Source organism: Rhamphochromis sp. 'chilingali' (genome assembly GCF_963969265.1).
Source record: "Rhamphochromis sp. 'chilingali' genome assembly, chromosome: 7".
Classification (NCBI taxonomy): Eukaryota; Metazoa; Chordata; class Actinopteri; order Cichliformes; family Cichlidae; genus Rhamphochromis; species Rhamphochromis sp. 'chilingali'.
Genome location: NC_137934.1, coordinates 18,076,020 through 18,093,398, shown reverse-complemented (window position 1 = coordinate 18,093,398; position 17,379 = coordinate 18,076,020). Strand labels below are relative to the sequence as shown.

The 17,379-nt window shown below is 38.8% G+C and overlaps 1 protein-coding gene across 2 annotated transcripts in view; it reads left to right on the top strand.

Annotated features, from left to right (window-relative positions):
• Positions 1–17,017, top strand: part of nrip2 (nuclear receptor interacting protein 2) — a 55,269-nt gene extending 38,252 nt beyond the window's left edge. For both annotated transcript variants that reach the window (XM_080887585.1, XM_080887586.1), the window contains exons 3-6: positions 6,593–6,675; positions 8,307–8,413; positions 11,781–11,833; positions 13,753–17,017. In XM_080887585.1, coding sequence (XP_080743711.1) covers positions 6,593–6,675; positions 8,307–8,413; positions 11,781–11,833; positions 13,753–13,869 — 360 coding nt within the window. In that variant the 3' untranslated portion in view covers positions 13,870–17,017. The remainder of the gene's footprint in view (positions 1–6,592; positions 6,676–8,306; positions 8,414–11,780; positions 11,834–13,752) is intronic.
• Positions 17,018–17,379: the final 362 nt, after the last annotated feature.

Below are 17,379 nucleotides of genomic sequence, written 5' to 3'. Positions count from 1 at the left end.
GACATTATTATTAGCAAGGGCGTAGATTTGGTTTTGGCATTGGTGGGGACTGATGATTCAACCACCGAACTCTGCCCCGTTTCTTTTATTTCCTCCTTTTTGTCTTTGCTTCTTGATAAAAAAGGAGAAATATACTTGCCTACATATGCTATTCTACATGCTTTTAAACCATTTAAAATTACAATTAATAGTTTTATATAATGTTAAATTACAATTAAAAAAGTATTTTAGACTTTAGTTTATATTCCATATAAATCGGGTATCATACAAAAATAAAAATAGCTTCAAATACAATAATGACCCGCCAAGTCATCATCCAATTTCACCTGTGATCTTGTATCACCATTACTCTCTGAGCTTTGTGTTGGTTCTTCTGTCACCTGACAAATAGGACATACATGACAATAAGAATAAAATGTGTAGCTGCTTCAGTGTTTCTGTCAATTTGTGCAGATCTGGACTCATCAGTAATGTTTGTAGCATGAGTGCATTTTTAAAACCATTTGTGCAAACTGCACTACAAGGTGGAATATTTGCAAAATCATGACTACTTTGTGATATTTTGTCTCAAAAATTAACCCTATGAATATGTCAGCACATTAGGATGAAATTATTGTGTCACCAACATTTTAACGTTAGACATATAATTTTAACAGCCTCTGTAAACTAATATCCTGGCTTGCTCGAGGCTGCCGTTTTCTCTGACAGTTTCAAACAAAATTAGAAATCCTACTCTGAGACTGAGACAACTAATACTGCTGCCTGTTGTGCAGTTAGTTTACAAAACACGTTATTCATGGTTACATACAATTTTAGACTGATGTGGGCCAAAGCCTAGCATAGCATGTAACGGTTTTATGACGGACACATTTTATGAGTGAACTTGACTTTAAGTGACTTACAGGTTTCTTTGAAAAATACTTCCTTATATCCAGGTTCTTCCTTTGTGCTGCCATCCTGCTCTCCTCCTTGCAGGTCCTTGCAGTGCAGGCTTGCCGCTGCTAAAACTAAACAGAGCTCCCTGAAAGGCACAGCCAATCACATTGGCCATATTTGTCACATGAGATAGGACTCCGGTAGAGAACGTTCTGCACCGCTGGGTGAATGAGACGTTGACATATCGTCTTTTTTTTTTATTTCTATCGGTTTTGTTTTTCTTTACTCGGAGAGATCAAATTATTGGTGGGGACAATTCAATAACCGCTGGATATTGGTGGGGACATGTCCCTTCCATCTTTGCCAAATCTACACCCTTGATTATTAGAAGGCACAGCATACATTTTCATTGCTATGCAGATGATACCCAGCTTTACCTATCCATCGAGCCTGATGACACACACTGATTAGTTAAACTCCAGGAATGTCTTAAAGACATAAAGGGCTGGATGGCGTCTAATTTCCTGTTTCTGAATTCAGATAAAACTGAGTTTGCTGCACTCGGCCCTATAAATCCTAACATCTTATTTACTTCCAAGCTTGAAAACTGTATATCGACATGTCTTAATAATTCCCTGAAAAACTTACAGTTGATCCAAAAGTACTGAAAGAGACTAGAACGAGAGATGTCAAGTATGATGCTACCACTACCATGCACGATAGTTGTTCTGCTGTTTTTAGGTTTGAAAGCCTCACCATTACTCTAACAATAAGACTTTTCTCTAGAAGGTATTTTGCTTGTTCAAATGGGCTGCAGCAAATTTCAGTAAAGCTTGAATGTGTTGATTTTGGAGCAGGGACTTCTTTCTTGATTGACAAGCAAGAAAGACATGAATGACTTGTACTGTACATTTGGAATCTACAAATGGTTTCCTGAGACCATCTTAGCTCATGTAAATCTACAACTCTCCTTCTTAGATCTTCACTGAGTTCCTTGGAGTTTCCCATTGTACTGAGTATTGGTCAATCCAATGAGTGCTGTCAAACAAATACTTCTTATGCTGGCAAAGAGAAACTATCAGCTGTAGTCAATTGTAATCAGTAAGAAGAAGTTAACAGACATTGGCCTTGTCAAGTTAAAAGACACTGCAGAACCTTCACCACCACTTATTAAGAGATTTAAGCAAGTAAATGTATATATTTGTATACTTTTGTCCCTGTGTGAATGAGAGAAAGTCTAATATAAATTCAAAGTTGTGCTAGTAACTCTACTTTTTTGAAGCCATTAAAGATGTATGCTGTACAATGATTTCACCCTGGATATGGAAGAGTTCAAAGAAATCATTAAAAGCCCCAAATTACCAAGACATCAGTCCTCTTTGAAGATTCATGATCACTACAAAGCTACAGTATTTGAGACACACGAGCAACAGTCAAAGAATATTTGCTGAAACCAGTATTTACCCCTATACCTCCCTCACTCACCCACGTTAAGTCCTACACATTATCACACTTCATTTCTATTATTTTTAATACCTTTTAAAATAATAATAATAAATTACTTTTTAAGATCAGGCATTGGAACTACAGTGTCAGGTTTACTGAAACAATTTGCACTTCTTGGTCCATGAACATCAGCACAGATTGTTTATTTTCTATTTCATGTGATAGAAAATATTGTAGTGATATTTATTATTGTGCAGTTTATTGGGCTTCTGTGTCTGAAATACAATGAACTAAGTAGATCATTAAATGGAGCTTTGTAACATCAAGCCAAGACAGCCAGTACTGCATAAAGGAATTCAATGGTCCTTGAGTTACATCAGCCTCTCCAGAGACTCTCCAGGGTTACTGCCATAGATTTGTCAACCAAAGAAAAATAGAGACATCAAGTAAAAAAAGACATAGAGCTTACGGTCGACATGTCTGGTGAATGAAACCATGTGAAAGTTTCTCTCCTATGTCTTGGAAAGTGTTTAAAATATAATCATAAACCCCGATCTGAACTGCCACTAAGGTTAGGTATTCACCACTGATCAGGTAAAAGCAGCTTACAGAAAGAGAAAAGCTCTGAAGATGGTAGAAACAACACAAATCTGCATGCAAAACCAGTAGGCACATGTGCCTACTGGTTTTGTTTCATGTGTGCCTGAGGCCCATGTGCCTACTGGTTTTGTTTCATGTGTGCCTGAGGCCCATGTGCCTGCTGGTTTTGTTTCATGTGTGCCTGAGGCCCATGTGCCTACTGGTTTTGTTTCATGTGTGCCTGAGGCCCATGTGCCTGCTGGTTTTGTTTTGTGTGTGCCAGGGGCCCCGGTGCCCGCTGGTTCTGCGGCTGTTTTCGCTGGGGGGCCCGAGGAGCCCGTCCAGCCTCCTGTTTTGCCAGCTGGGGGCCCCGAGGAGCCCGTTCAGCCTCCTGTTTCGCTAGCTGGGGGGCCCGAGGAGCCCGTCCAGCCTCATGCCACACCGGCTGCCACGTCGGCTGGGGGGCCCGAGGAGCCCGTCCAGCCTCCTGCTTCTTCGGCTGGGGGGCCCGAGGAGCCCGTCCAGCCTCATGCCACACCAGCTGCCACGTCGGCTGGGGGGCCAGAGGCTTCAGCGGGTCCTGCCTCTTCCTTCTCCTCATCTGTGCCTGGTTCCACTGTTGGCACACCACCATCCGGTCCGCGTCTGGCACCTCATCTTCATTGGCCGTTTTCTAGGCTGCTGGCTGGTCGTCATCGCCGTCGTGGCCGCCCTCCTAAACGAGGTTGTTGCCGCCACGGCCTCCTTCGTGGCCGGCCTCCTGAACTCTTTACGCGAATTTTGGAGAATTGTGGCCATGCATAACACCAAGGACATAACTGTATTTTATCCTTTGAAAGAAATCAATACAGAGATCAAACAGCTTCTCATCCCTGTGGGAGAATATCACACAGTTTCTCTAAGTCCACTTTTTCAGTGGATTCAGCGTTTTCACCCATTACTCGGTGTGCGTTTGCTGGGTTTTATCATCAACTTATTAAATGCAAAGTGTTCTTTAGTTACTTGTTTGGCTGCTATTTTTAAACCTCAGGGATGGGGAGGGATTATTGCACTACCGGCCTGAGACAAAAGAGCAGGTTTGTGGGTCTGCTGATAAGCCAGTGAGGACAAAGAAGCCTTGCTCAGTCAGCTCGGTCTGCATAGACTGAGAGGGATCAAAACAAGGTAAATGGAAAATCAACGTGTTTACTTCCAAATGGGGGAATATCCTCGGGTCAAGTAGATAAGGTATTGACTTATAAAGGAGATAACGAGGAGAGAAGGACAAGAGAACACTGGATGTTTGAAAATATGTCCAATATCTAAAACAGAAAGACTCTCTTTTCATGACATTAAAATACTGACTCCTTATTTACAAGATACAATTTAAAAAATGCAGGATGTTGTGTTCCTGTGAACTTGTACTGAGTATTTTTAGTTGTACTTTTATTTAAAACATCAGCAAATTATAGAAACTAACCATTCGAGTGTTTTTAAATGCCTTATTTTCTCAAGCTGACTGTCCTAGATTTGTAAGAGAGATGAAACAGATGACTATATTTCAGATTGTTGATGACTGGAAATTGCCCAAAGATTCTGCTACTAAAGCTTTACTTGATCTGAAAGTAAATCTGTTTATAAATACACCGAGAATCTTTGATATATATCTGCATCTTATGGTGGAAAATACCTAAAAAGAGCCTGATGCTCACTTATGGGGGTGGTGCCAGCACATTGCTTCTGACATGCAGAGCTGCCATATGTTCTGTATGTACCTCATTAATCCAGTACTTTGCTTTCTTTCCATAAACATGGACATGTTGCATGAAATCACCTCAGAGGATGCTGAATGGGAAGAGGCCTTTGCAGACTGCAGTTCTAATAAACCATTACAATCTGCTGGCAAAAGATGAAACATGTCTTTGTGACATGAGGCGCCCTGCAGGCAGCAGGGCACCCGTGAGATAAAGAAAAGTACAAATGTCAGTGGAAATTGGGCCAAAAGACGCCTGCTTGCATTGCTACTGTAAAACTCTGGATTTAAAATCAGATAAGGAAATGTACTTAAATGCCCTTTTTGGTGGGTATAGGATGCAACTTTGTTCATATAAATCTATGTAATAATATAAATCTATCGCCAGGTGAGTTAGGTTAGCATAAATACTACAAGAAAATACAAAAAAGCGCTTAAAGTGGACTACAAGCAGCTGAGAAAATATGAGATAAAACAGGCTGTCAATGTTAATTAGGGCAAACCTCACATTAGCATGTAACATGTACTTTCAGGACAAAAGTTTGATGATTAAAAGACTATATTGATACATTGGGAATTAACTCATTTGCATTTTTGTTGGGCACATAATAACATGATATTTTTCTTATTTTATTCTTGCATGTATAAACATTTATGCATTTATCAGATGTGTTAGCTGACCCAAGCTGCTAAGCTAGCTACTGTTAAGCTACAGTAGCCTTTTTAACTGCTGGCTTATTACACCATTGCAAAAAGTAAGTCTGTGAAATTTCTTCCCTCCTGGATATTCCACCATCAACTTTAAATGGTATTGTTGCAAAGTAGCACCTCAGTAATTAAACAGTAGATCATGTACAGTGAGGGGTTTCACAGTGTTGAGGTGCACACAGTGTATAAAAGCCACCCGCATTCTGCCTACTCAGTAACTGCAAACTTTCTGTGGCATTAATATCAGCATAAGGAATTGTGCTGGCAGCGTCTTGACATAGGTTTCCATTGTAAGGCAGCGCATGCAGGTGCAATGTATAGGAGACCCAGTACTTTTGTCCATATAGAGTAACTCAAACAATAGAACAACACTATATTTTTTAACCATCTTAAAGAATTGGCGCAACAGCTGGAGCAGTTAGGTTCAAATTCTAATCAAATGATCCTATTTCCCAAATTGGGAAATTGTCCTTCTGACTTTGGTGGGTCCATGTGCTTTCAAAGTGGCATATGTACTGGAAAAAAAATAAAAATAATTAAGGCCCCTAGGAAAAAAAACTGGGGGCCATGACTTGTTTTTTGGAATTCTGAGAACATGATATTAAAATGAATAATAATTTTTAATTTTCATATTGTTGTTCTAACTTGAAGGATATTAGTTTGTGAACTGTATATTTTCCCCCACATCAAATACTTTGCTCTCCACACAGAGAGTTGCTTGGCCAATGTGTTAAATCTGCACTCCATGCATGTTTCTAAAAAAATCATTGTCCAAACTGAGGAACTGAGATCTTTTGTCAGCAATTTGAGTCTAATATAGAGCTAATGGTTAACACCTCAAGACCTGTAATGGAGGTAATGAAGAATAATCTGGGTGGTTTATTTTTAACTGTATGAAAAAGCTAAACACCTGCAGCAACGGAGAGTCAGTACAGAGCAAGCTAAGCAGACAAAATAGCAAAAAACAACAGTGGAGTTAGAAATACTCCACTACTGGAATATTTGTTTTGTTTGCACAACCCAACCTGATTGAGAGTTGAAAGTACTTTTTCAGTTTGGCAGTCGTGAGCATATGGCAGCCAAAAAGATTCATTCAAAACAGGAGAGATCAGCGTTCTTTATACGCTCTCCATAGTTAATGTGCTAATGTGCTGTTCATGCTGGCTGGTTTCCTTGCATGCACTGGTCCCAAAATGAAGCAGTAAAAAATAACACTGTGACACCAAAAATCACCCCTCTGTCTCCCCACAGTGCTGCGAGACTGAAGTCAAGGCATCCATCAACACCGGCAGCCAACACAACCACATCTCCACCTCCTGCTGTCAGAGGCTGGGGTAAGAAACACTCTAAACACTCACTGCACATGCACCTAATATTAGCATCTTAATTTATTCTGAGAAACACATCAGCTCAGTACAAATACTGAAGTGATTAAAAAAGTAACCAAGGATAGAAGAAAGGACACTTCACAGAAGAAGTAGATTTAAATAAATGAGCTTTAAAGAGAAATCTGAATGACAACATAAAGCTCTTAAGTTTCTCCAGATTGTTAAAAATGTGATCTTAATGTCGTCTTTAAACTTTCAAATATATAATAAAGATCTTTTTTTTTCTGGTGGCTATTTCGTAATTTTCCTTAAGAAAAAGAAAATCATTTCCATTTTAAAGTAAGGAGTCAGTTCTATAACAAAGTTACATTTTATCCCTACAAATATTGTGCAGCCGTTTACACCATGAGTTTGCCAAATGTGGATAAAGTTCAGGTTAATACCCGCATGCCTGTGTAGAATGTGGTTAGCGCTGAGAGACAGTTTAAAAAAAACAAAAAGCACATACTCAGATTCTTTTGTTGGGCCATCTTTAGCTTTAATGACGGCGTAATTCTCCATGGCATTGCTTTAACGGGCCTTTTCAATGTCGCAACATTTATTTCTGTCAGAGTTTAATTAATTTTTTTTTTAACCAAGCTCTTGCATTAATAATGGGAGAGTTGGACCTCAATGCAAAGACTTCTCCATCACATCCCAAAGACTCAGTGAGGTTATGGTCCAGACTCAATCCTTGCTCCCTGAACTACTCATTCATAATTGGAGCCAAGTGAATTCTTGCATTGTTATAGGAATAAGGGAAGAAAAAAAGTTGATGGAAGAACATGGTCATACATTTATTCAGGTAGTTAGATCGCTGAACCTAAACCTGATCAACTGAAGCAACCTCAGATCATAACACTGCTCCCACAGGCTTGTTCATTAAGCACCAGGCATGCTGGGAGCATCATGTCATCGACTTCTCTTCTTTCCCTGATGAGCCAATCACTCTGGAACAGGGTAAAAGTTATGTTCCCTAAGAATCTGAAGCCTTTTTTTTCTGATTAGCCTCACTGATGAGCGGTTTTCTTAAGGCTACATATTTTAGTCCCAATCCTCTGACTTGTCTTTGCATTACACATGTGGAAATCCTCTTACATTCACTCTTAAACGCAACTGTTGGTGCTTCTCTTGATTTTATGTATTGGAATTATATTTGTGTCAAAAGTATTGCTGCTAAAATGTGATATTGTACAACAGACTGAAGGAGTGCAGAGGCTACAGAACCTCCCTCTGAATCCTCTCGATTTGAAGATTTTTTTTCAGTGATAGTTTTCAGTACTTCCACTGCTACACAGGAAAAAAAACGTTTGATCGTTAATTCGGCAAACTTCATTTTCCAAATCGTAAACAAGTGTTTGTCTGCGAGTACGTGAATGTGAAAATCTGCTCCTCTGTTGCTTTTTATGATCCTAGTTAATAAAATCCCAGCAGCACCAACCTTTGACATTTTAATAAAAATCAGATGCACTTTGTTTTTGTGAGGTGAAGCTGCTGTAGGTAGGTGTACTGACATGATACACCCACAAAGGCTGTTTTTGGACTGATGAAGATATTCTTCATTGTCGTCGTGTGTGTGTCTCTGTGTGTGCTGCTAGACTGGTGCCCAGACAGGCCAGTTCACCATGCGACGTGAACAGCTCGGTGACGGAGCTGCAGCTGCAGCTGGGAACACAGAGAGTCCAGTGTTCAGCTTACATTAAAGGTAAAAATATCACAGTGAAATCATGAATACCATTTCAAGATTTTTAAAGTTCACCACTGACTTAAACTGGATAACATTAGCTGTGTATGAACTCTTGATGCCAATAAATGAGAACTGAAGGTCTCACGTGTGTGGGTGGAGGTAAGTGTGGAGCAAATTTCACCAAAATCTATTAAACTTTTGGCACGATGGTTTTTAAGGAATAGAAATGCCGTGTTGCCACGGCTTTCATATCCCTTACAAATGCTCCCAATAACTCTTACCAAAAAAATTGTAAAAGAAATTGAAAAGATCTGTCAAAGTTCATTTGGAGGGGTAAGAAACCCAGATTATGTATGAAAACGTTACAGCTGCCCAAAGATAAAGGGGGTCTTGCCTTTCCTAACATTTTGCTGTATAACTGGTCATGTCAAAGTAGAGTTATACATGAATGGATCCACGCATATCTAAAAGAGACAGAGAATCCCCTTGAAGCCTGGACATGTTCGCCATTTAATCTCCTAAGCGAACTAGTGAGTAAATATATTAAAAAACATAACAAAGTAATGATTGATACTTACTTAAACACATGGCGTGATATGAATAAATACACTGAAAGTAATCCTATACTGAGTTATCTAACACCTTTTATAAATAATCGGCACTTTACACCGGGAATGAAAAGTGTAATATTTCAGAGATGGTTTGGTGCAGGAATATGTGTGGTGGGTGATGTGTTTAATGGGAATGTTTGTATGTCTTTTGAGCAGGTCCAAAAGAAATATGGAATACATCAAATGGATTTCTTTTGCATTTTTACAGGCTCGTCACCTAATTACTTCACGTTTTGATACTTTGCACAATACAATGCAACTAGGACCCATGGAAAATTTCTTTTTACACTTAAATGCAGATAATAGTACTAAAAGACAGTTTTACAATACACTACAAGGTTATAACCAGTGTTGGTCAAGTTACTTTAATTACTTAGTTACTTAGTTACTTTTTAAAAACACGATTTACAACCTGAAGAGGTGATAAAGCGATAGATCTTTCAGCCCAATTCTACTTTTTCTGCATAATCCATCACACAAAATGTAATCAAATGGAAAAGTCTCTTTTTAAAACTTGTTTTATTAGTTTTAATCTTTTAACTTTATGCATCAAGCAAAAATTTAATTATATGCAACATTCTCTGACTGGAAGAAATTTGTTTAATATTTAAACCTATTTTCTGCACATTCCAGCACATAAAATATTTTTTTTGTGTGTTTACACTCACTCTTTCAAATAGATGCAAGTGAAACACAGCAGAAAATAAATAAAATCAAAGACTAGCGGTCCTGTTGCTCTATTTTAGGCGGAGGTTTACCCTGGTGCAGGTGGAAGAATCCGCGAGTTTCTCTGTGAATTTCCCATTACGTCGTTGCGCACTCGATGCTTGCTTGGAAGTTTAGGGGGTTTTTTTCGCTGTAAAAAGAAGTTTTCTTCCCAGCACAACAGACACTAATGTTTTTGTCACTTTTTATGGAATCAAACTTAAAGGTCAGTACTTCCACGCTTTAAACGCTGCACGCTCATACTCTCTCCCGCACTCGATATATGATCCACTGTTGATCTGTACACAGCTGTTGTCACGAACGTAGCACTCGCTTACATCACTGTCATGAGACATTCTCACAAAAAAAATCACGGTTTTAGTAACGCAGTAACGCAGCGTTCCTACGGGAAAGTAACGGTAATCTAATTACCGTTTTTGCAATAGTAATCCCTTACTTTACTCGTTACTTGAAAAAAGTAATCGGATTACAGTACTGCCCATCTCTGGTTTAAACAAACATAATATTGGAAAACTGATTAGGAGTTGGGAGGGTGACCTCCAGTGTCATTGTGATGATCATGCCTGGAGTGAGTGCATACAATCTGTGCATTCTTTATTGCTTAGTAACAGATTTAAAGAAATACAATATAAAATTTTACATAGACAGTATAGAACGCCTATTTTTCTGAATAAAATTGATCCGAGCAGGTCTGCACAATGTATTAAATGTAAATCTGCGGCGGGGTCCTACTTGCACTGTCTTTGGACTTGCTCAAAATTCTGGCTCTGTGTAACAAAAGAATTAAAAGGTATATTTAAAAGCAGAATACAAAAAGATCCATCTCAGTATTTATTGGGGCTGTCAATTCTGAACAAATTTCCAGATAAAAACAAATATATACTACTATGTAAATTATTGTTTTTGGCAAGAAAATGTATTCTTTTCAATTGGATTAATGAAAAACCACCAACAATAACTCAGTGGTATAAAGAAATCTTTAGAGTTTTACCAATGGAAAGACTGAGTGCAAAATTAAGTGGCAACGATGATATTTTTTTGGATATATGGCGCCCGCTATTGGATTACTTACCTGATGATCTGAAGAAAACCATAGTGAGAGTGGCAGCCCCACTCCAATGGTGGGTTGAGTTTGTCAGGACAAATGTGTAAATGAGTGGTAGACCGAATTTGTTATTTCCTGCAGCACTTATGTAAATGCATTAGCTTCTCAAAACAGCTTCAACAGTTTCCTTGGTGTAGCTTTGTAGATAACATACAGACTGACATGAATCCTAACCTTGTTCCTAACTTTGCCGTTGTTGCAAAGTAGTTTGAGTGGAAAACTTGCCTGCAAACACCTGTCGCTTCCTGTGACTGGGGTCTAAGATAACCTTAAATAAACCCTGTTACAAGCTTAGCCTACAGCTAAGTAGTAGTAGTAAGTAGTAACTAAGTAGTAGTTACTTTTATTTCATTTTTTTTTTTTTTATAAAAGGTTCAGGGGTGGTTTTAGGTGGATTTTGTTACCTTTGGACAGAGCTACACTAAATCTAAAACTAAAAACGCTGCTTCCAGCATGCAGCTATTAGTCTTCTCATCTGAGTCCCTGCAAGGAGCTAGAATCTGTTTTGTAAATGTTGAAATGTTCCTTTAAAGTTAATCTAGAGCCCTTAAGTCATGCAATTGCTCTTACTTTACTTACCTTTCCCTTGCTGTGAAAACATTCAGTCCTCACACAGACAAAAAAAAGACCGCTTGCTGTTATTATTGTATTTTTTGTGGACTTTCTCCACCGACTCTAAATCCCTTATACCTGCATCCAGGGTCCTTCGTGTGCATTAAATTCTCACGTTGCCACCACCCACACAAGTACATATGCTTAACAGCGCTCATTAACACAGATGAATATGGAGCATGCTGATGACTTAACCTGGATTCAGGCTAATGAATGCATTTTCAGATGAGGTGTTAAGAAATGGAAGCAGCTTACAAAATGCACTGAAATGCAGTTTATGTATTTCTCTTCCCTCTGCCCTTATCTCTCTCCTCCTTTTCCTCCCTTTCAGAGGACGAGGCGTTCGAGCTGTGCCTGGGTCTGCAGACTCTTTTGGAACTTAATGTAAGATCCTCATTTCATTTTCTCATATTTTGTGAGCCTTATCGCATCTTTTGATGTGTGCGTGGCCTTTTACAGACTCAGCTAAGCTGTAATGGTCACAAAGCTTTAAATAACCAAAAAGAGGAGAAGAAGAAATATTCTCATAGAACTGAACATGTAAGGGGGAAATATGCCGGTTCTTATTGCATAAGGGTCGTGTTGTTTTTATAGCACAGCATTTAATCGGGCGCCCGCTGTGCAGATAAATCCCACATGAGGAGATTCTGGACATTCTGTGATGTGAAATGTTTAATATTCACATTTGAAATATGACATCTAAATCCAATCACAAGACAAGCTGGCAGTTTGAGAGCAGTCCTTCGTTTATTTCAGCTTTACATAATCAGGCAACTAGTTATCTCCTGGAAGATCTAATTAAAGTGAGACTTCAGGGTGTGAAAAGAACATGAGCTCCTATTTTGTAGATCAGCCCTGAAGGACTGTGTGAGGTAAGATGAACATTTTAGCTCCGAGCTCATTCCGGTGTTTAGCTTTCCCTGCAAATATTCATAAGCAGTGTTAGTAATTGTGATTAATGACCTGCACCAGCACAAATGTAATATAAAAGCTGCTTAACAGAAGGACGAAGAATAAAACATCCCTGCTTTCATAAATCAATGTTCCAAGTCTTTTTGTTTTCATAGAGAAAGTGTTAGACTGCACTTTAAATTTCAATTCATTATCATTCATTTTTCAACTTGTATGACATAATCAAGTTCAATGATAGGGAGGCTTTATGGTCAACCAACAACAGAAGAATCAGAAAAATGAAGCAAATTACTCAATAAAAACACAACAAAATAAATGGATATTTATGGTATAATTCCCATTACACCGTATAAAGTTCGATACTGGATTAATGCAGATCTCACTACCAGCTTGTTAACCTTTCCTTTCACGCTTGCTGCTATCTTTATGTCACAAATCACCCCTGACATTTGTCTCCACCCACTCAATGGAGCTAATCATGCCGAAAATACGGGGGCCTGTTTCAGAAACGTTCCACAGGTTGCCCTCCAGGTCTATTTTTGACTTAAGTCATATCAAAGATGGAGTAAATCTGTGCCCAAAATGCAGCTTCCTGGTTTACTTTCAGCTGAATTTCATTTGTTGAACCCAGTAATAGCCAATACATTCTCATCGAAGGGGTGTCACATGATGCCACTTTGCCTTTTTGTGCCTTGGTCACTAGAGAAAAAAGTATATTCCCTGACCAGTTGGCGAGTGGTTGCAAAAACAGTGCTGTGTCGAAGACCTTATGATTACTGCTGCTGCAACCAAGACATTTAAAAAGGTGCAACTTTTACTTTAGAGATGGCAAGTAGTTGCAGACAAGCCTGTATCTTCCATGTGACCTACAGGCTGCAGCATTCTGTTAGGAACCAAAGCAATTAATGAGATTTCTTTTTATGCAGCACTCTGTACCTCTTTGTGACCAGTTTCACCTAGCAACTGCTGGCAACCTCCAGCAACGACTTGTCAACTGGTTGGGGAATAAGCATTGTTTCCATAGTGACCAGTGGTTGCCATGGGGTTCCAAACTTGTTTCTAAGACTCACAGCTCTGGCTTTGAGTTCAGAAGCCACAACACCGACTTTGCTTCTGATCAGAAGAAAACTGGCGTATAGGGAGAGGGAAGGGACCTACAGCTGCTTTTTTCAGAAGCTGATTATTTTGGATATGAATCATGCAAAACTACTCTAGCAGAATTTAAGAATACACACAATTTTCCATCTTAGATTATTAAATTGAAATATATCTGGAGGTATTAAGTGCAATAAACTATCCAACTTTTCATGTGTGTTGTGAAACAAGATTGGCCACCTGTGGTTAAATATTTAGCGTACTAATTATGTCTCCCCATGTGACTCCTCTCATAGTGCTGTTTGGATCTGAGCAGTCGGGTCCTGAAGCTGCAGGGCTGCGGTGAGGATCTGCCCTTCCTGAACCCCTTGACCGACAGCCAGTGCCAACACGACACCAACGAGAACCTGTGAGATCGACTCCGCAGCAGGGACCACGTCCTCCTAAAGCCTATTCGGTTGCAGCAATGCGGCACGATGCTGTTCATGTCTGGGCTGTGGGGTCAGCGTGTCTCTCACTGCCAGAACATGGATGAGCATTCGCATCAGTCGTGCTTGAGTTTACATCTTTGTGTTGGTAGAATTAAGACATTCACCATGATTATCTCTTATATAAAACTAGTCTAGTAAACAGAGGAAAATCCAGTCTTGTAAGTTTAATCATTCTTTGTGATTAGACTATATATTCAAACCAATTTGTCTGCTGAGCTGTTCAAATACGCCAATGCACTAAAAGGGAAAACCATAATAATCCTTAAAGTGATTTTTTGTGGAATATTTTGTGATTTAACTGTAAAAATACTTTGAGTCATAGAGTGAATGAAAAACAAGTTAATTGTGAAGTTAAACAACTTCACTTAAGATATTCTTAAAGGAATAATTTTATATTTCGAAATGTTTAGCAACAACATTAGCCTATCAGCACCATTAAAACTCACTATTTAACATATTACAGCTAATTTCTGAAGACCATACGAACACTAAATGTACAAAATAAAAGTTGTACGTAATATAAAGGCTGACAAAAACGAATATAAGCATATTAAAGTTTTTTAAAGCTTTTTATAGATGAAACCAGATTGCTCATTCAACCTAACTTTCTTCTAGCAAATACTTTAGCAACTGATCCAAAACATTAGTCATACTCTAGTATTTATCAACTATGTGTGTTGACCATTTATTTGAAAAGCTATTAAGACTGATCCACTTAGACAGGCGTCCACCGCTTACACCATCTGTGACGTTTAGCTAGAAACATCAAACCATTCTTTCATTTTCCAATAAATTTGGCAAAATAATGATTGTGTTTTTCAACCACTCCAAGTTTTAGCTCTTTATACATAAGTTTCAGTTTATAAAGTTAATGTTTATTTTAAAGTTGTTGTTTTTTTTAGTTCAATTCTTTACCTAAATATTTGATTTAATATCAGTAACTTTACCTGGTTATGTATAACTTAAAGCTATTGGCTTTGAATTGCTATGAATCTGTTTCAGGTATTATCAATTTATTTTATCAGTTTTGCTAACAAATAATCACAGTTGTGCACAAAAACAGTATTTCCATTGTTTGTTATCTTAACTGTCTGCAAATGCAAAAAACATAGTATACCGAACAGTTTCTGATGCATAAACAGCAATTAAACAGCATAATATTTTTCCCCAAATCCTCCTCCAGCAAAACTTTCACCTACGAGGGGAAAACCCCTGCTCCCTCAGTGATATAATTTCCGTGTATCTACCTAAATTGAATGGTTACTGAACCATAGTCATTCAAAAGACACAAAGAGTTTGACATGTTCAAGAGATATAGTCATAGAAAACTGAGAAATACAAACTGATTATTTCATGTTAATCTCAAAATTTTCAAATTTTAGGAAACAAAAGTAAAAAATGAAAATGTGGGAATTATGCATATTATGTCACATTTATCCTCAACTGTAATAATTACATAAATGCTTTATTTCCACTCTTTAGCCATTTTTAACCTGTTATTCCACAGCTGTAGCTACATAGTTTTCCTCCATCTATCCCTAACTTGTACCCATCTGTTTGCTCATTATTTTTAACTAACAGTTTCCAATAGTTACACATGTATTCAGCAAAGTGCACATTTATTTCCACTTATTTTTAATCTTTATCTGCACTCCTTAAACTCTATTGGATGATATAGCTTTATTCTTTCAGATGGTCCTGTGTGTAAGAAGAGCGTCAAGCTAACAAACGTCCACTCCTATCTTACCTCGTACCCCTGGAATCAGTGGATTTAACATATTGCCTTAACATGTTCATTAGTGAGGCTTTAATTGGTGCTGGAAGGCTTCTTTTTCTCACCTTTGGACCAAGCCAGGCTGGATTTTGTAAATCAACATTTCCTGCCTTATATTTATCAGACAGAGCGGTGTCAGACTTCTCGCTGTCATCAGTATGCTGTATGAAGCTGTATTAAGCACATTTCCCAAACTACATTTAAGACACGACACGCCTCATATAAAACAAAGAGAGTCTTCAAGCTATTTCCTGAGTGTTAAAAGAAAATGTTGAGAAGCTTAGGATTCTAGTGTAATTAAGTGTGGATCAGGCTACCTCCTTAAAAGACACGGACCAGTTCTCATAGAGAATTTCAAGAGATCCAAGGAAACATTTCTTAAGTAGATATATTTAGCTTTGTAAAGTCCCTTCATTCTTTTTTTTCCCTCATGAAGAGACTGATTTGGTTATGTTTTCCAAGAGCACACTTTCCAGCCCATCACGATGGCCTAGACTGAGTTATGGTAGTTCCCTATAAATCCCCTCATATAAAAATAGACTTAAGGCCAGCCGGTTAAATATATCAAGAGTCAGAAATATCAAAACATTCCATCTGCATGACTTTGTAAAGTTCTGCCTTTGTATAAGTCTGCATGTTTATGTACTAGTCTGATTGTGTCATGTTGAAAGTCTGAAGGGGCTGGATGTGTGTGTTATAAGCACAGCAGGGTTTTCTGCCATCTTATAACAGCAGCTCCACGTGGGAAAAAAGTGGAACAGGTCCCATCATCCCCAAACTGATACAGCGAGCTCCGGTCAGAACAAGCTGCCAAAAGCCGACCCCCGCTGCCTTCCCTTTCTGACTCTTTCAGGAGATTTTAACCACTCGGCTAAGGCTGCACTTGTGCCAAGGCACCTCTTCAAGCTTATCTTCATTTAGGCAACTGATCTTCTTTGTGTATTTGCCACCATTTTTTGGCTGATGTTATTCACTCTTGATGCCTCATGTTTGCTGATTTGCCTCCCCACTACAGTGCCACCTGCCTCTCTTGTATGTGTTTTCATAGTGTGGAGAGTAAGGAAGCTGCCTCAGATGTGCTCACCGAAAGCACCATCATGCTCTGCTTTAACAACACTCGAGCTGCGCCACGCTTTTTGACCGTGCTACAGCAACCATCTAGCCTATTCTTGGTGGTCAGATTGGAAATATTTGTTTCTCTTTGTTGTATTAGTGACCTTCCTATGACGTGTGAGAGGAATCGATGTATGACAGAAATTTATTTTTGGTGTTTTTCTTCTTCTGGACAGTATTTTCTCTGCCTAATAAAGTATGTATTCTGGCTAGCTTGGCATTCATAATTTTATGACAAGGAGACACACAACACAGAGGAGTGATGAGCCTATTTGGAAAAAAATCTCAGCAGACTGGCTGTGGGAGGACTCCACTAGACAGACCAGCCTGAACACTGATTCCCATGTTCTGCAGTAGCTAGACACCCATGTATGTGCCCTTCACTGCTACATCTTGCTAAATAAAGAAGCATGTCATGTTAGAATAGAGGAAGCAGATGTTCCCACAGCACCAGGGGCCTTTGACAGTTGATTGGCCTGAGCATTGAAGGTTCCCATCTTGCTGCACTGCCCTTTTTTTCCATGACAGAGACCCAAGCCAATTCC